This window comes from Olea europaea, chromosome 2 (genome assembly GCF_002742605.1).
Source record: "Olea europaea var. sylvestris chromosome 2, O_europaea_v1, whole genome shotgun sequence".
Lineage (NCBI taxonomy): Eukaryota > Viridiplantae > Streptophyta > Magnoliopsida > Lamiales > Oleaceae > Olea > Olea europaea.
In genome coordinates, this window is record NC_036238.1 from 21,648,899 (window position 1) to 21,666,528 (window position 17,630).

General features: G+C 34.6%; 1 protein-coding gene and 1 long non-coding RNA gene across 2 annotated transcripts in view; one reads left to right on the plus strand and one right to left on the minus strand.

Moving 5' to 3' along the window:
- Positions 1 to 1,371, plus strand: part of LOC111366451 (probable beta-1,4-xylosyltransferase IRX10L) — a 4,791-nt gene extending 3,420 nt beyond the window's left edge. Inside the window, exons 3-4 of the mRNA XM_022987211.1 lie at positions 275 to 516; positions 655 to 1,371. Of these exons, the coding sequence (XP_022842979.1) occupies positions 275 to 516; positions 655 to 1,168 (756 nt within the window). The 3' untranslated portion in view covers positions 1,169 to 1,371. The remainder of the gene's footprint in view (positions 1 to 274; positions 517 to 654) is intronic.
- Positions 1,372 to 9,717: 8,346 nt separating this feature from the next.
- On the minus strand, positions 9,718 to 12,026 carry LOC111376102. Its single transcript, XR_002699412.1, has 3 exons — positions 11,964 to 12,026; positions 10,775 to 10,902; positions 9,718 to 10,536 (listed from the first exon to the last, which is right to left on the minus strand). It is a non-coding gene; the product is annotated as an uncharacterized LOC111376102 (long non-coding RNA).
- Positions 12,027 to 17,630: the final 5,604 nt, after the last annotated feature.

Genomic DNA, 17,630 nt, shown 5'->3' on the forward strand with positions numbered 1-17,630 from the left:
GTATATTGACCCCAAAATTTAAAAAAAAAAAAAAAAAAAAAAAAAAAGCTTATTTTGTAATTAAATTTTAACTTGCTGTCCAAAAAAGTTAATTATTTCCAAATTTCACAATAAAAGAGTTAATTCATTTCAAAACCTACTTATTTTCGTACAAAATAACATTTTAAGCTTAGCCAGACATTCTCTTGCACTTGTGAAGTTCATATGCATCTTTTGCAAGGATTTGGCATGATATATATATATATATATATATATTATACTTGCCTCGCTGCAGGAAGAAAAGGCTATTGAAAGAGGGATTCTTACATTGCTCCAACGTGCTACCTTGGTTCAAACTTTTGGACAACGAAACCATGTTTGTTTAAAGGACGGTTCCATCACAATTCCTCCATACGCTCCTCCACAGAAAATGCAAACACATTTGATTCCTCCTAGTACTCCTCGATCCATCTTTGTTTACTTCCGAGGATTGTTTTACGACGTGGGGAATGATCCAGAAGGTGGTTACTATGCAAGGTATATATTTCATTAGACCTTCATCGTGCTGGCGTTTAAATGCCATATAAAAATAAGTTGATTAGAGTTTAATCTAACGCATATCCTTGAAATGAGACCCGACTATCTAAAAACTAATTTCTGTTTCAAACTTTATAGAGGTGCACGAGCATCGGTGTGGGAGAATTTTAAGAACAATCCTTTGTTCGACATCTCGACCGAGCACCCAACTACCTACTATGAAGACATGCAGAGAGCTGTTTTTTGCCTTTGTCCACTTGGATGGGCTCCATGGAGTCCAAGATTGGTAGAAGCAGTTATATTCGGTTGCATCCCTGTTATCATAGCAGATGATATTGTCTTGCCATTTGCTGATGCAATTCCATGGGAAGATATCGGAGTATTTGTAGCAGAGAAAGATGTTCCTAAGTTGGATACAATCCTCACTTCGATTCCCATTGAAGAAATTTTGAGGAAACAGAGATTACTCGCCAACCCTTCGATGAAACAAGCTATGTTATTCCCGCAACCTGATCAATCAAGGGACGCTTTCCATCAGATTCTGAATGGCCTTGCTCGTAAGCTGCCCCATGATAAGAGTGTGTACTTGAAGCTGGGCAATAAGATCCTAAACTGGACAGCAGGTCCAGTTGGCGATCTGAAACCATGGTAATGGCCACTTTTCGAGATGTTAGTAACCTGAAGTACAAAATTTTGTGCAATTTCGTATACTTTTGCAGCTGTAGGCTCTATTGTTTTTAGTTTTGCCAATCGAATCATATGATATATGATGCCACTGGGATTTTTGTATCAAGGAGAATATAGTAGTTCTCCATTGCTGCATACAGCAATTCACTATATTCTGTGATTACATCCTTTTCGAAATGCTTTAGGGAGAGAGAGACATAAAATCTTTGAAATGATTTGGTAGGGTGCGCCAGGCCCAAGCAATAGTGCAACGCTAGGTCAACACTCGGGAGCCCCAGTAGCAAGCTACTATGATGGGCTCTCCCCCTAAAAAAAAGTGATTTGATATCGTGTGTGCCAATGGCTCGCATATCAGATATTAAACTGATAAGAAGAAGATACTACACTTGATCTTAGCCAAAAGGCCGAGAAAGGTATGCTTATCTCAGTAATGGGCCGTCTGTCATATAATGCTCATAAAAGTAAAATCCATGATAGCCTCCGAAAGATACCAAGCAAGTATTGCTTTTTAAATGATAAAGACGAATAAAGTGAATCGTATATTTATGCATTTGTACATAGACGGCTGATCATCTCTAATGGAGATGACAATATCAAAACTTGGCTCATTCAAATTGCCTTCACGATCTCAGATAAATTGAATCTTAAAACAGTAAAATTCGACGGTGTTCAACTAATTACTAAGTACCGCACACTAAAATTCCTAGTTAAAACAAACAAACAAACAAGGAAATAGACGAACAGAGAAAATGCCGAGCACGTCGTTCAACTCATTTTAATTAATATGCATGAGAAAAGGAAACATTTGGACTAGGATTGGCGGGGTGTGCCAGGCCCAGACAGTAGTGCAACGCCAAGGCGACACTCGAGAGCCCCAGCAGCAAGCTACTGTAATGGACTCTCCCCCTCAAAAAATAAATTTAATATCGTGTGGACCAATGGTCCACATATCAGATATTAAACTGATAAGAACAGATACTACACTTGATCTTAGCCAAAAGGCCGAGAAAGGTATGCTTGTTTAAGTCATTGACCTGCTTTTTTATATCACTCCAATCTCTCTCAGGTTTTCTATATAACCGATGTGGGACAAAAAGACATTCTCATTTCATATCTCTAGTGCATACACTGATACACAAAAGAATTGTGGATGGAGATTTCAACAGTCGGAAATTATAATAATAGCGCTCATTCGTTCCTTTAGTTGTCGTCTGAGCAATATTCAAAGCCTCTCCAGATCGACAAGAAAATCTCGATTTTCCACTACAATCTCAACAACTTCGTAATTGACTTATAAATTAGTTTTCATCACTATATCTGTAGCTCGGTACTATGCACCTACTAAAAGATCCCGAGCTCATCATTTCAAACAAATTAGCAACTCTGTGTTGGAAAGTTAATGTTAAGAATGATTTCAAGTGGGGGTGATGGCTTAACATTGAATTAGTGCTGTCATACAAACTATACTAGAATTTAATACGAAGTTGGGTCAAAAAAATAAAACATTTCCTGTACAAATATTTGATAAGTACATATGGGAAATTGGACTGAGATGTATGCTAAGTTTACATATTGTGGCTCTTCTGAGAACCTCTCTCTCTCGAAGAGAACATCCATGAATATAGGGTAATTTGAAGAAGGAAACACATCAATGACTTGGAGGCATTGGTTAGGAGGTGTGATCCCTCTGCAGCGCATTTATTTCGAGGTTAGCAATAGTCTGCCAGGAAAATGATGAGTACTACAAATACAGAAAAAACTATGAAAGTTCACTAAATGAGTACTGGCATCCCATTTTATTTACTTCAGTAAATGAGTCTAGAAACTTCGATTTTTGTTGCAAGTTAGTTCGAATTATGATTCTCTTCCTGGCTTGCGATGAGAGGTGATTATTAAAAGGCAGTTATGGACATTTGACTCCTACTAACAGGCTAGCCATCTCTATACGGTTTAAGTTTAGCAAATTAAAATTCTTTTTATTCTATTTGTTGATTTCAAAATCTTGCCGACAACCGTACGAGTTGCATGCACACTAGGAAGGCACGCTAGAATGCAAAGCTGCTGCTTCGTGCCATGAGGGGATGGTTCAATAGTCATATGCACTAGGGCGCTCAAAGTTAAATTTCTAAATTAGTATGAGAAGATAGATGTACTTGGTTACGTTATTGCGTCCATTTTCTTGGATTTTTCTAGTGCATATATAGGCAAGTTTTACTCAAAGGTTGTTCAAGGGAAAGTTTTAGGCGATTTTGTTCATGCCTTTTGATCTCCAACTCCATTTGACGTTTGCTGATAGGTCTCCAACTCGTTGCTGTCATTTCCCTCTTTTGGTGCCGCCTTTTGAATGATGACATTAGGCCTAATACTGTCCACCATTCTATTCGAAAACTAGTGCATATGGGGGGCAACACAATTGGTGCAGCTTTTACCTTTGGCCTTTTCGTTTTTGGTGATAACCTTAGAAGCATTGTATATATAAAATCTCAATAAAATTATTTGAGAATACATTTTTTTTTTTGGGGTAAATGTGAATTACTATAAATCAAAAATAATGTATGATAACACCGGGCATGCCTGGGTAATCAAAGGTTCAAGCAAGTACAAGAATGTCGGGCATACCCGAGCTAAAAAAAAAAAAAAGTCCAACGACAAGTACACCAGTCATACCTAAGTGAATTACAATAAAAACAAACATGAAATGATGAACAAAAACAAAAGATCTAAATGCCTAATGACGAAGACTCAAATTGAATCAAAACATACGGATACAAAGAGAACATAATTTTGTATACATGTGTTTTGATCCTATGAACAATGCCTTCAACATTTGGTCTTAAATCCTCAAAAATCCTCTTGTTACATGCCATCCATAAGTGGTAAACAGTGCTTGCAAGAGCGATCCACTTATCTTTGCTTTGCCACGTCGTTCCCCGAGCCTCTTTCTTAATCCACTTCCATGCACTTGGTAGGGTAGACATGGAGTAACTAACGCCCAACAAATCTCAAATATGTCCCCATACTGCAAAACTGATTGGACGGGAGAAAAAAAATGTTGTTTGGTCTCATCAGCAATTTCACAAAAAATGCACCTTCGGTAAATTTCCAAATGCTTCAATTCATCCTTTGTTAGTAACTTCGATTTAGCTCCTAACCAAAGGATGAAAGCATGTTTCGGGGTGACATAGGCATTCCAAATTGTTGCTGTCTAGGCAGTTTTCGTTCCCTTTGGTCTGAGAAAATCAGAGGCAGCTGTAACACTAAATCTATACCAACGGCTGTGCATGCTGTGAATCTGTCTATTGTAGCAATGGTCGCTATTTCAGGCTGTGTTATGTCAATTGTTGCCTGATCTGGTTGTTGAGGCTCTGAAAACCTGTCACATATTTCCAGCACTCTTTTAATTAGTGGAAAGTCGCCGTTCCTTGCCGTGTAGTCCCAAATGTCCCTAACACCAAGGAATATTAGATTTACCCATTTCACCCGAAGTGTACCTTTTTTGCTATGGATGTTCCAAAGAGTTTAGCAAGAATAGCATAATTCCAGCATTTAATTTCCCTAAATCCAAACCTGCCTTCATGTTTCGGTAGACAAATACTACTCCAAGAAACCAACGATTTTTTTGAATCCCAAAGAAAGTTATGGCATAGGCTAGTAAACCTTAGATGCAAACCAGGGACGGAATAGGAAGAATGGAAAGCCAAAAACGTACAATACCTTGTAGGATGGCTCTCACTAGTTCCACTCCATACAAAAGATAATGTAACCCTCAATCATGCTCCAATGTAGTCCTTAATTTTGTTGATACGTAAATCATAAGAGCTGATTTTAAGTTTTTCCATCACAAGTGGGATACCGACGTAACGGAAAGACATAAGTCCTTTCTCTAAGTTTGTTGAACAATATCCTCCAACTCTTGTCTATGGACACCCGCCGTGTACAAGTCATAGACTTGTTAACATTCATCTTTAATCCGGACATTTCTCCATAGTTGGATAAACACTCCATTAAAATACATTTTTGTTGTTACTAAAGGACAATCTTTTCCATTGAATTGAGGAACCAAAATAAAATAGTTAATGAAACCTGTCAGCAAAAACAGGTAAAATTAGCAATAAAGACATCTAAATTCAGCGACAGACTGTAATAAAATAGGGTAGGAACGTCATTCTAATATATCAAACAAAGGCCCTTCTCGGCCAGACCAACATCCAAATGCTTCAAACTAGAATTGGTTAGGTGTGCCAGGTCCAGGCACTAGTGCAACACCAGGACGACACTCAAGAGCCCCAATAGCAAGCTATTGTGTCGGACCCTCCCCCTTAAAAAATTAATTTAATATCGTGTGAGCCAATGGCCCACATATCAGATATTAAACTGATAAGAACAGATACTACACTTGATCTTAGCCAAAAGGCCGAGAAAGGTATGCTTTATTAAGTCACGAGGCCTGTTCTTTTATAATACTCAGATCCTTTCAGATCTTTCTGTACATTCGATGTGGGAAAACAAAGTGTGAAACAATGAGTTCGAGCTATATAATCTTCAGACCTTCTCATTTCCCATTTACAGTACGCAAAAAATGCGTGTGAATGGAGATTTCAGAAGTTGAACAATAGCATCCATTCATTTCTCAATCTCGTGCAAGCAGTAGTCGAAACCTCTCTCAGCTCCAGAAGGAAATCCCAGTCTTCAATTGCAATCCCCCACTTCAGTAATTGACTTCCACTCATGTCCAGATCATGATTATCATCTGCTAAAAGATCCAGAGCCGTGATGAAGAAATGTTAAGCGCGAGTTCAAGGGGGCGATGGCTTAACATAGAATATGTGCCGTCATACAGACTTTGCTAAAATTTAAATCAAAGTTGGGTTCAAAAATAACTACAAATATTTGTTCAGCGTATATAGAATGAACAAAGATGTATATTTGAATATATTCAAAATGATACTAAGTTTACATATTGTCGCTCTCCTGAGCACCCAACTCTCTTGACGAACAAACAAATGTCCATAAAAATTTAGGGAAATTTGAGGAAGTAAACACATCATTGACTTGAACCAGGAGCATAACTCGTATTGACCTATCTTCACACCCACAAACCTGTAGCAGGACTTGACCTCAATGAGTACTTGTGTTCGCATCCTATTTTCTCAAGTGAAAGGTGATAAGTGCATTTTATGCACTTATTCAGACTACATAACTAGGTTTTTATGTCGTCAAATTATTAATTTTTACCTAATTTGTGTTAATTTTCTTTTGTTTTTAGTTATGGACCAGTTTTGAAGCAATTGGAAAAGAAAATAATCAGTTGGCTATTACATTGAGTTTGTGGACAAAATCTCGCGGAATAATAGATGAAGGGTCAAAATTGAGGAGAAAATGAAGAGAAGGACTAACTTGCATTACACGAAAGAATTAAGTACACAAAACTTATTGGACTTGGGCTCCTAATTTGTATACAGAACAAGGGTTTTATTGTTGATGTATATATACACATGCAACCGAGACAAAAGGAGGGGATACACGCACAAAGGCTGGGGGCTCAATAAAGATATTAGACGGCAGAAAAAGAAGAGAAAAATTCGGCCAGCTGCTTTGGGGAATTAAAACTTGGGCTGAGAATTAATTGTAGATATTCATACAGGAAAAGCCGAGAGATTAAGCGGTTGAATTGATATTGTCGGCCAGCTGCTGGGAGTGAATTAACTGGGTTATACACCCACAGAAAGCCATAGCAAGTAGCTGGGAATTGGAATATTATTGCACAAAAAGGCTACTGGAATTGGATTTTGGAATTGAGAGTATAAGTGGCGGCTGAAATTAAAGAATTTGCAAGCTGAATTGATTATATTAGACGCACAAGCAAGTGGGCTGGTGGAGGAATATACATATTTACACGCATCACGCACGCAGGCCCGGAATTGGAGACGACAGATACCGAAACACAGACACAGACGGCATCTTTAATTTGTGGATAAATCGCGTTTCGTCAGTTATTGGTGATGTCATTCCACTTTTATTTATTTAATTCTGCCGTTATGTTAGGCTAGATCTTTTCATGCTAGGATTTGCGATGAACATTATATTATGAACCCTTGATCTTGAATTTTATTTACTTGACGTTAAAACATGTTTTTAATTATTGAATGATTAGCATGGATTTTATTTTCTCTACAATTATAGGCGCAATATTTGTATGAGATTTGTGGCTTGTTTTACTCTCGAGAGATAGAAAATAAGTTAGACATTATGTTAATTGTCGTAAAGTCCGATAGGGGATAGAAATATAACGCTATGCTTTCCGTGATCTTTAAGTATTCATAAATCTTTAATGCATTTTTATATGTTCGCATCCGTCATAGAAATATAGTCAGATCGCATGTGAAAGTAGGTTTAATTCTACTCGAGAGAGATTGTTAAACAAATTAGGAATATTGATCTTCATAATTGAATCGTGTTGTCAATTTTATAAAATTCGGATTAAAGGGGATTGATATAAGGGGATTCGGGATCCTAGTACGCATTTTGTTATCATATTTTTATAAAACTTAAATTTAGTTATAATCACGCATTTAATTTAGACTTTATATTTATAAGTAGGTTATTAAATTATAATTTAGTTAGCGAAAATTTTCTATTGTTTCGGTTAAGGCGTAGATAAGTTAAATTTAAACTAATACAATCTCTGTGGGACGATACTTGAACTCAAAAGGTCCACTTTATTACTTGAACGCGACCCGTGCACTTGCGGTGTAGGATTTTAGCGAACAAATGGGTCCAGAAAAATCAAATTTAATTGCAAGTTAGTTCTAATGATAATTTCTGTCCAAAAAATGTCGTTGAATTGTGGTGTGGCTAGCATGTGATGAGAGCAGTTTATCGAAAGGCATTAGACCATCACTTCTATTGGGGGCGATAGAAAACAAGAACCACATCTGCATATACTAGCCTCATCATTGAGATGTTATGAACTTGTGTATCTTTTTCTTTTCTCATTCAATGCGATAGTCAATTTTTTTGTTACTAACAAACAATCAAAAGGGGCCTTGCTTTCGACTTCTAACGCTTTTCTTACTGCCACTCTTCAATACCATCCAAAAATCTTTTTCAATTAAAATAGGGAATTTCCATGAAGGTTTTATTTGTCTTTGGAGACTTGTATATCTTTCTTCCAACGATTTATATAAGATAGGTATACATAGGGGATCTTTTGATGCAATAATTCAGGGTTAGGGATCCGATTAGAACCAGAAATGTATGTTGGGACATGGGTGGTCTATTCCGAGGTCGGTTCGATCTCTAGATCAAATTATTTGACCCAAGTACATGAATTATAATACCATATTAATTTTTTATGATTTATAAAAATATATTTAACACGATTAAATAATAGACGTACATTTCCATGAATTTTCATCTTCGGTATAATCTAATCTAATGTAACAAGATGCTACAAACAAAAAACATTTTTATAATTGAAGTGGAACAAAATCTTGGAAATAAATTGCTCGTGTTGAAATCTCATTATAACATTATTGGCTATGGAGGATTCAGTTGCTAACAAAAGTCAAACGAGTGTTTCATAAAGAGATTTCTTCGCATGTAATATGATGTGATTTAAAAAAAATAAAAAAAAAATAAAAAAAGGTTACATTTACTTGACTTTATCTAAGTTGAACTCGTCCAATCCATTCATGTTTAGCTCATACATTAACTACACTCGTCCCTTTTGTTCCTTCCACTCATTTTGTTTGCTCCTCTAACCTCAACTTCCCCTCTATCTTTTGAATAAATCCACTTAATGAAGTGAAGAGACAGATTGATGTGTCAAAAAATGATTGGGTATTTTTGTAATAATTTTTCAAACTGTCCAATCATACGTTGATATATATTTCATCTGGATTTGAATCTAGATGAGTAGCATGGTTACTCTCCTTTTTCTATTATACTACCCTTCTTTGTATCTTTATCATCATCTCACGATTCATAGTGAGATAACCAAAGAAGTGAAGGGGGGTGGAGATGGGAGTTGCAACGGGGAGGTGTAGTGAAGAAAACAATTCATTTATTAGGAAATAGAATTAGAAGGGCTCTTTTCTAATACTAGTTTTCGCCCGTGCAATGCCAAGGATGTGCTATTTTGATGGTAATGTCAGCGTCTTAAATGTTAAGGATTGATGGTTGATTATATTACAAAATTTCCACACACACACTTGTGTAAAAGAAATAATATTTCATAAAGATGCAAGGGTCAGTCAAAAATTTAAACAGAGGAGGAGAAGTAAACACTATGGAAAAGGGATGGAAAAGGCATTAAGGGAAATTTCAAATACAAGAGGAAAATAATTCTTTTTTTAAACCTGGAACACAACAATGTACTTCAAAATATATAATTTCGGGTTTCTTTTTTACTGAATTGACATAGAAATGAAGCAAAACTCCATGGAGTTGAAATAAAAAACATAGATGCAGGTTTTCATAATTAGAAAGAGGAAAAAAAAAAACAATCATTGAGAACAACCTCGAGATCAACTAGGAACCTTGTATACCATTCGGATAGACGAAGTTTGTTTAAAGGTTAAGAGAGAACTTAAGCCACCTAGCTGGGAAAACAGAAGAATGCAAGGGGCAGAAGATATAAGTACACAATTTGGAAATTATCAAGGCAAAATCTTATGATATTTAGCACAAATGACAATTTCATTGAGCACCTTACCTATGCATTGATTGTTAGCAGAAGATTAGTCAGAGACAGATGATTAACTTTACTGAGAGTCAAGCATTGAGTAACAACTCCGAAACCAATCAAATTTGTCCGCTTCGATGGACCTTAAAAATATCTTCACGTTAAATAACTTTGATGAGTGATTTCTAAATACAAAAATTGTTCATTAATAAAATGTCACAGTTTTTTTTTTTGTCTCCGGAAGGAACTTGGGTCTAAAGAATGAAAAGTTTCGTACCTTTTGAGATTCACCAAAGAAAAATTGAACACTTTACCTCATGTCTGTGTGCTGAATATAACTGAATTTGAATAATCTCTATCTTGTAAAATGAAATTCCATTTTCGAGACTTTCGTCCTTCTCCAATTCCTCTGCCCGAGTTGGGATATCTTGAGCTGGTTCCTTTTCATGTTTATAACTTATGATGTAAAAAATGCCTCCAGGCTTTTGTTCTTCGACAATGTGATTTACATCAGCATTGCTTGATGGATGCCAATACATGCTTCTAGATGATAGTGTGTTCTTCCATATATGTAGGTCTTAGAAGGCTTTGTATAGCAAGACCAACAGAAGGTTGTTCCATAAAATCTACAGGATAATCTGATCAACCTGAGCAACAAATAGATTTACTGGATTGAAGAGGTTATTAGATTGGTAAATTAAATGGAAGTATTCTAAGTAGAAAGAGATACCAATGATAATACACAATATAGATATGTGATAGGTGTATTTGTTTAGTTCATAGATACTCGAAAGTTAGTTTGGCAGCCACAGTAAAAATAATCCACATTTTATTTTTTAGTTTAATGCTATACATTGAGCAAAAGAAATTGACAAAGACAGTTACCTAGTTAACTTATTGTCAAAATATATAGAATGAGAAGATTGTATCGTCTCCAATTTGTCTCAGTCCCCTAGTGATCCATCATATTCCTCATCCTGGTCTTTAACATCATCAAGAATGGCAACCTAGTCCTACAGATGAGCAAATATCAAGGTTCGCAGACTTTAGTGCTACAATTTCTGGCATTTACTTATGTTAAATGACAAGTAAACTGCACACAAGTTAATATAGTTGCAGCCACACGGGTTTTCTTAAGTACATAAATGAGTAATGACATATATATAAGAAAAAGGTTAGACACATTACACCACAAAAAAAGATAAACTTTCAAGAACTTTACCACGACCAACAGCCACAATCAAGATAGGTGCAAAAGAACTCAAGCATAATAAAGTGAGCTAAAATTTAAAAATAACACAATTACATGATATGCTTATGGAGGACATTGTCCTAGTCACAACTACTACACAATAAGAATTCAAATAACAAAACTACCCAATTATTATTGGTCACTTGCTTTCTATTTTGTCTTCAATAGGAGTATGGGGATGGAACACATTGAGTGCATGGATAAATTGCTCAGATTCGACAGCACCATTACTCTTTTCATCAGAAAAAAAAAAAAAAAAAAAACCAAGAGCAAAAGTTGTAATAAATAAAATGCAAAGTGGAGACAATACTTTACTTAAATTATCAGATTGTGATTAAAGATAGTGCATGAGTTAGCTTACATATAACCTGAGATTCCACCTGAATAGGTATAACACGACAGAAATACGGTATGTGCTGGCATGGTGGTAAGCAATTTGTACATTACATCCTTGACAGTATAGAGCTAAAAGGAATAGTGAGTGTTTGTATACTCAATTAGAAATCCAAAAATTTTGAATACAAGTTTGTTTATGTTGTTAGTCACCCAAAGAGTTTTCTTGTGTTTAATAAGTATTATAACTATCTCTTTCCTACTTTGAATAAAGACTAAGAAACCGTGACAAACTTTTACATACAGATGAAAGAGAAAATAATTTCTCACCTGGAGGCACACCACAAAAGATGTTTCCACAAGGGCTTAGATGCATTTTTGGGTAAAACTTCATTGAAATCGTGACTTAAGAAAAAGGGTGTCAAAATCAATATAGAAGACGCATTAAGATTACGCAAAGCATTACTCGGTCCATAAAGAGGTTCTCACCATAAGTTGCTCTGCATAGTTTAGGTTGGAGTTCTTCCTACACAATAACAAAAAGCTAAAATTATGTTTCGAACTAGTATATTATTATTTACTTGCAGGTGCGATTTCTGTATATTCACAATAAAATGCATAGAATTTTTGAGTATTGATCGCAAGGTTGATACAATAAACCAATCTTATATAGATATATTGAAATTGAGTTAGCCTGCGATTTGTATGAATACAATTGTGATTCATAGTACATTGTGTATTATTGTATTAAAAAAATATAAATATTGTTTACTTACTTCTTTCTGATTCATGTTGTAATACAACAATTGTATGTGTAATTTTTAAAATATTTGACTGTATAAGTAAATAAATAGTTAAAAACTATTCTTCTTATTTTTTTTTATAACAATAGATTGACTAAATAAAAATCTTGACATACTACGATTTCAAACTACCAATTTAAATTTAACATGGGACGTCAAATGCTTGAACACAAAAAGTTATTAAATAATGGACTATTCCACTAAATAACCAACGTCAAATTTAGACCCTTGTGAAAATAGTTAATACAAATTTGGGGTTTTATATTACACATCCATTGAATTGTTATTGAGAGAAATCTGACTTGTAAAAATCGACGAGTATGCCCTATTGCGTCGCGCCTGCTACATTCATGAGGTTGGAAAAATTTTCCAGTAGATAGTATTTTAGACATACGTCTACTTCAGGAGTACGTGGTCCAACTTCGGACGGCAGTACATTATTAAGTGGGAGAATGTGATCAGGAACTTTCCATTCGGTTTCATTTGGTACAGAAAAATATTGTTTTGACATACGATGCTCTCCAATAATCAACCATGTAATAATAACTGCATAAGATATGTGCTGAAAATCCTCTATGCATAGTCACTCCCCCTACATGTTTATATGGAAAACTCTCCAACTAAAACTTTCTACACGTGCAGTGTTATCATTCAAGTCCACGATATACTTGATATTACGTCCATATCTCACGGAGAAGCAAACTAGTCCAGTGGTTTCACACATACCTTTCTTGCCTCCTCCAGAGTCCTAAAGAGTTTATCTTCCTGAGTCGAAATTAGCACACTTATGCTACTTTGTGATTTCTCACGTCGATCACGAAGTCACTGCTTTGGTTTGTTACGAATGTGCTCAATCATTGTAAGAATTAGTAACTCTTTATCTTTCTTGAATAATGTATTGAGCAACTTCGTATTGTTCAACGTCATCATGTTATATCAACTTCTTGAAAAATGATATCGTACCCAATATTCGATCCCCATCTCTATTAGATACTCCCATGCAGCATGTGATTTACTTTCTATTTTGATCATAAATTTATCAAACTCTTCAAAACTATAAACCTCTACAGCCCTTCCAAACAATGCAATGATGTCACTACCTCGATACTTAATCTTCAGATTGCCCTGTATTTGGTATATATAATAATCATGATGTGTCTCGAGAAAGACTTCTGCGATACCATTTATTATTGATTGCCTCCGATTAGCTACGAATGCAAGGTTCTTGATGTCCCCAATTACTTCTTTCAACTTCGTGAAGAACCAACTCATCTTTAAATCATTATTTTCGTCAACCAAGTCAAATACAATAGGATAATTTTAGATGTTGAAATCTTGACACATTGCAATAATCAACTTGCTTTCATATCTAGTCTTAAGGATTGTACTGTCAACTAGAATTAGGGGTCGCATCGCGTTTCGAAATCCTCGAATGCATTGTCTCAAAAAAAGTACCAATCCAGGAACCATGTTATAGCAATACCTAACCAATTTAGCATAACTGTCCTCGACCGAACCCATTAAGTCCTTCAATATACATCTTTTGGCTTTCCAAACCTTCTGATAACTCATGACCACCTCATACTCTCGACAAACGTCGTTAATGATGTTCGGAGGTCTATAGATCGTTTGTGGGTACTAAAATTTGTGTATTATTTGTCGACCAATGAACCATGTTTTGGCCTACCTATGATTATTTCGACGAATACCAATTTCGTAAGTACGTTCCCGTGCATACTTACGAACTACAAAGAACTCATTCGTGTCCATCTTCGTCACTCGCAAACGCTAACTGCAACTGTCGTCAACGCAGATAATTGTATATGTCAACTTGTTTGATCTCTTCACTTTAAACTCAAAGTTTTGTTTCAAAAGCAATCTGGTGTACAACTTCCTACAAATCTTTCTTTGTTTCAAACAATTGCTCGACATACAAATCTTTATTATCGAGAACTACATGCGAACAATTAAAAGACCGTGCACTCGTTCCAGCCTGTAAGCTCCCACCATATTCATGTCTCTAACAGGATAACGCAATCAAATCGTCATTTGTAAATTTGTTTTCATTCTTATTGTCTTGAACTATCGAGAAAATTTTGTACATAATAGTGAGATTATGCTGAGAAACAACTGTCTCGAGAATAGTCACATCATCCTCACGGACTATATCCACCGTGTCCCAAAAATCATTCATATTACAATTCCCTCCATCGAAATCTTCATGTTCACTCTTGGTGACATTCTTTTTAACTAAAGTTAAGCAAATAGAAATCGTACGATTTTGGTTCAATTCAATTAACACTTTCATCTTGGCTACAGAAGTAACCATTATAGGTGAAATTGAAATCGATGTATGCTCGCTGAATAGAAATCCTAATTTCATGTCGTATTGAGAGGGATTGACGTTGGGCTTGTTCTGTAAATCGAGGTACATTTATGCATACAATGTACTCAATTTTATCACAATTGCAATAGCATCAAGTCTTTCACTCGTCCATTTTCATGTCTTTTGATCATTTTCATTCATTTTAAATTCACCAAAGTTAAACCAGGATTACAGCTGATTCATATCTACATTGGAAAACATAATTTGTTAAAAAATAATAATTAGAAGATAAAAGGGGGAAAGAAAAGCAATCCAGGCTAGCTAAAAACAGTCGATCATCTAGGTCATTTGTTTCAGCTGGCCCAGGTGACGGGCCGGTTGTTCCTATCTGATTGTTTATCTATGCACATGAATTTTTTTCCCATTTTTGCTTAAAAAAATTATTAATCTGTTTAAGATTATAAAAATTTACCTGCCTATGTAAAAATAAGATTTAACGATTAAAAAAATTTACTAATTCAACGAAAACGAAATTAAGAATACATAAATATACTTATCGATTCGAAGTAATGGCTAGAAATAATATTTTTCTGCTAAGTGTTTGATAAATTTATAACATTTCGTGATTGAAGCAGATGAAAAATGAAACAATTTTTATTTGTGTTGGAGTAAATAGATAAAACAAGTGGCTTCGTTTTAAAATTTTAAATAGGGAGTATTTGATTTCTACTTTGTATTACTTGTATCTTAAAGGATATTATTGTCTTTTAAATAGCACCATATTTTTGTAATTGTGTAACTTACTTAAGGATATATTTGTCTTTTAATTAATGAAAAACTATTGTGGTGAATCATATGGAAAATAGTTATGTTGATATGGCTCAACTGAAAAGTACCTGGAGTGATCTCCAATTCCCCCTCTCTCTTTCTCTCTCTCGCACACCCATATTTTGTCTTCTATTTCTGCTTTTCTTTCACCACAAACAACACATGATAAGTCAAATTTTCAGATAAATAATTTTACCCACTCTCAATCACCATCAATGAACGCGGGCCACAATTGGACAAAGTTTAAAAAAATCTCTGACATCTTCCTTTTCTTCTCATATACATATAAAGAGCTACGGTGCACGTTTGATGGCATGACTTCAAACATGGAGAAAAATCAAATTCAAACTAGTTAAGCTAGTAGTGATTTTGGAAATTAGTTAATGAACAATCGATTTTGTCTACATGCGAAATAGTGAATTGTAAGAGAGAAATCACAAATAAATAGTAAGTTAGGATTGCCTATTTTAAATGAAGTAGTCATGTGGAAAATAGTTATGTTGATATGGCTCAACTGAAAAGTACCTAGAGTGATCTCCGATTCCCCTTCTCTCTTTCTCTTGCACACACACATACACACACATATTTTGTCTTCTATTTCTGCTTTTCTTTCACCACAAACAATACATGATAAGTCAAATTTTCAGACAAGTAATTTTACCCACTCTCAATCACCATTAATGAATGCGGGCCACAATTGGACAAAGTTTAAAAAAATCTCCGACATCTTCCTTTTCTTCTCACATACGTATAAAGAGCTACAGTGCACGTTTGATGGCATGACTTCAAACATGGAGACAAATCAAATCCAAACTAGTTAAGCTAGTAGTGATTTTGGAAATTAGTTAATGAACAGTCAATTTTGTCCACATGTGAAATAGTGAATTGTAAGAGGGAAATCACAAATGAATAGTAAGTTAGGATTGCCTCTTTTAAATGAAGTAGTGATAGTAATTCACCAATAGGAGAAAGGAAATAAATAATAATAATAATAATAACACAAAAATCAAATTATACAAAAAGAAGATGGGAAAAGCCATCTTGAGATAGATAGCTTCCAGGGATAAAAAAATATTATGTGCTGCTATGTAGAACCTGTTTGGATTTTTTTTAAACTGTTCAATCCTTGAATGACATGTGTCTCCCTAATTTATAAATCTATCCCAAACCCTGTATTTGTAGCAAAGCTCAAAGAAGATTAGTACTCAATTGAAAGGAGGTTTCCATTTCCTCAAACTCAAGAGGATAAATTCCTTGTTTTAGTCGTTCAAGCTAACCCTCGTTCGATTTGGCTAAAAATTATATTTTTAGTAAATTTTAATAAAAAATAATAAAATACATAGTTAAAAAATTGATAAAAAGTTTGTATACCATAAAATATATGGTTAAAAATAAATTTTGAAAAATTGGGACCAAAACCGAGATAAATGGTTTTTTAAAATTGCCGTCACTTTCCTACTTTCTTGATAAGATTTCAATTCTTGAAATGTCACTAACTAAAATTTCCTAGAAAACTACTGCTATTAATAAAAATTAAAGTTTTTGACTAGGCAGATATTATGGTTTCAGATTCCAGCATTTCTTGTACTACATTAGCATTCTTTTATCTTTCTCTCGAAGAAAAATAGGATCATATCGGAATATGCAAATATTAAAGTTCGTTTGATTGTCAAAATGAAATTTGGATGAAAAAAACAAATCGCAGGAAATTAAATTGTCTAGAATTTATTTTAATGGAAATTGTCAATAAATAGTATTTGATTGATATAATTTTTCATCTAAAAAATATTGAAATAAAAATGTCTTTTATGTTTGTTTGGCTTTATTTTACATAAAAATTGTTAATTTAAGGGATATCATCTTTTACAATTGTTCCTAAAAATTTGATTCCATTACCAAACCCAAAAAAAACAAAAACAAAAAAAAAGATAAAAAAAAAACAAAAGAAAAAAGGTGGAAAACAAAAAACCACCAAAGTGGTAGTAAAACCAATTCAAGGAAAACCAAGAAATGGTAACAGTTAGGGGGCAAAGCAAGAATTCCAATTGCCGAGAATATTTTTACTATCAAACAAGCAAAAAGTGGATGATGAAATTCCTTTTCCATTTTTCATGTAAAAAAATGGTGTCAAACGTCTCCTCAATAAAAATATAATTTTTCCATGCGTAAGCACTGATCTCAGCAATATCTAACCTCTTT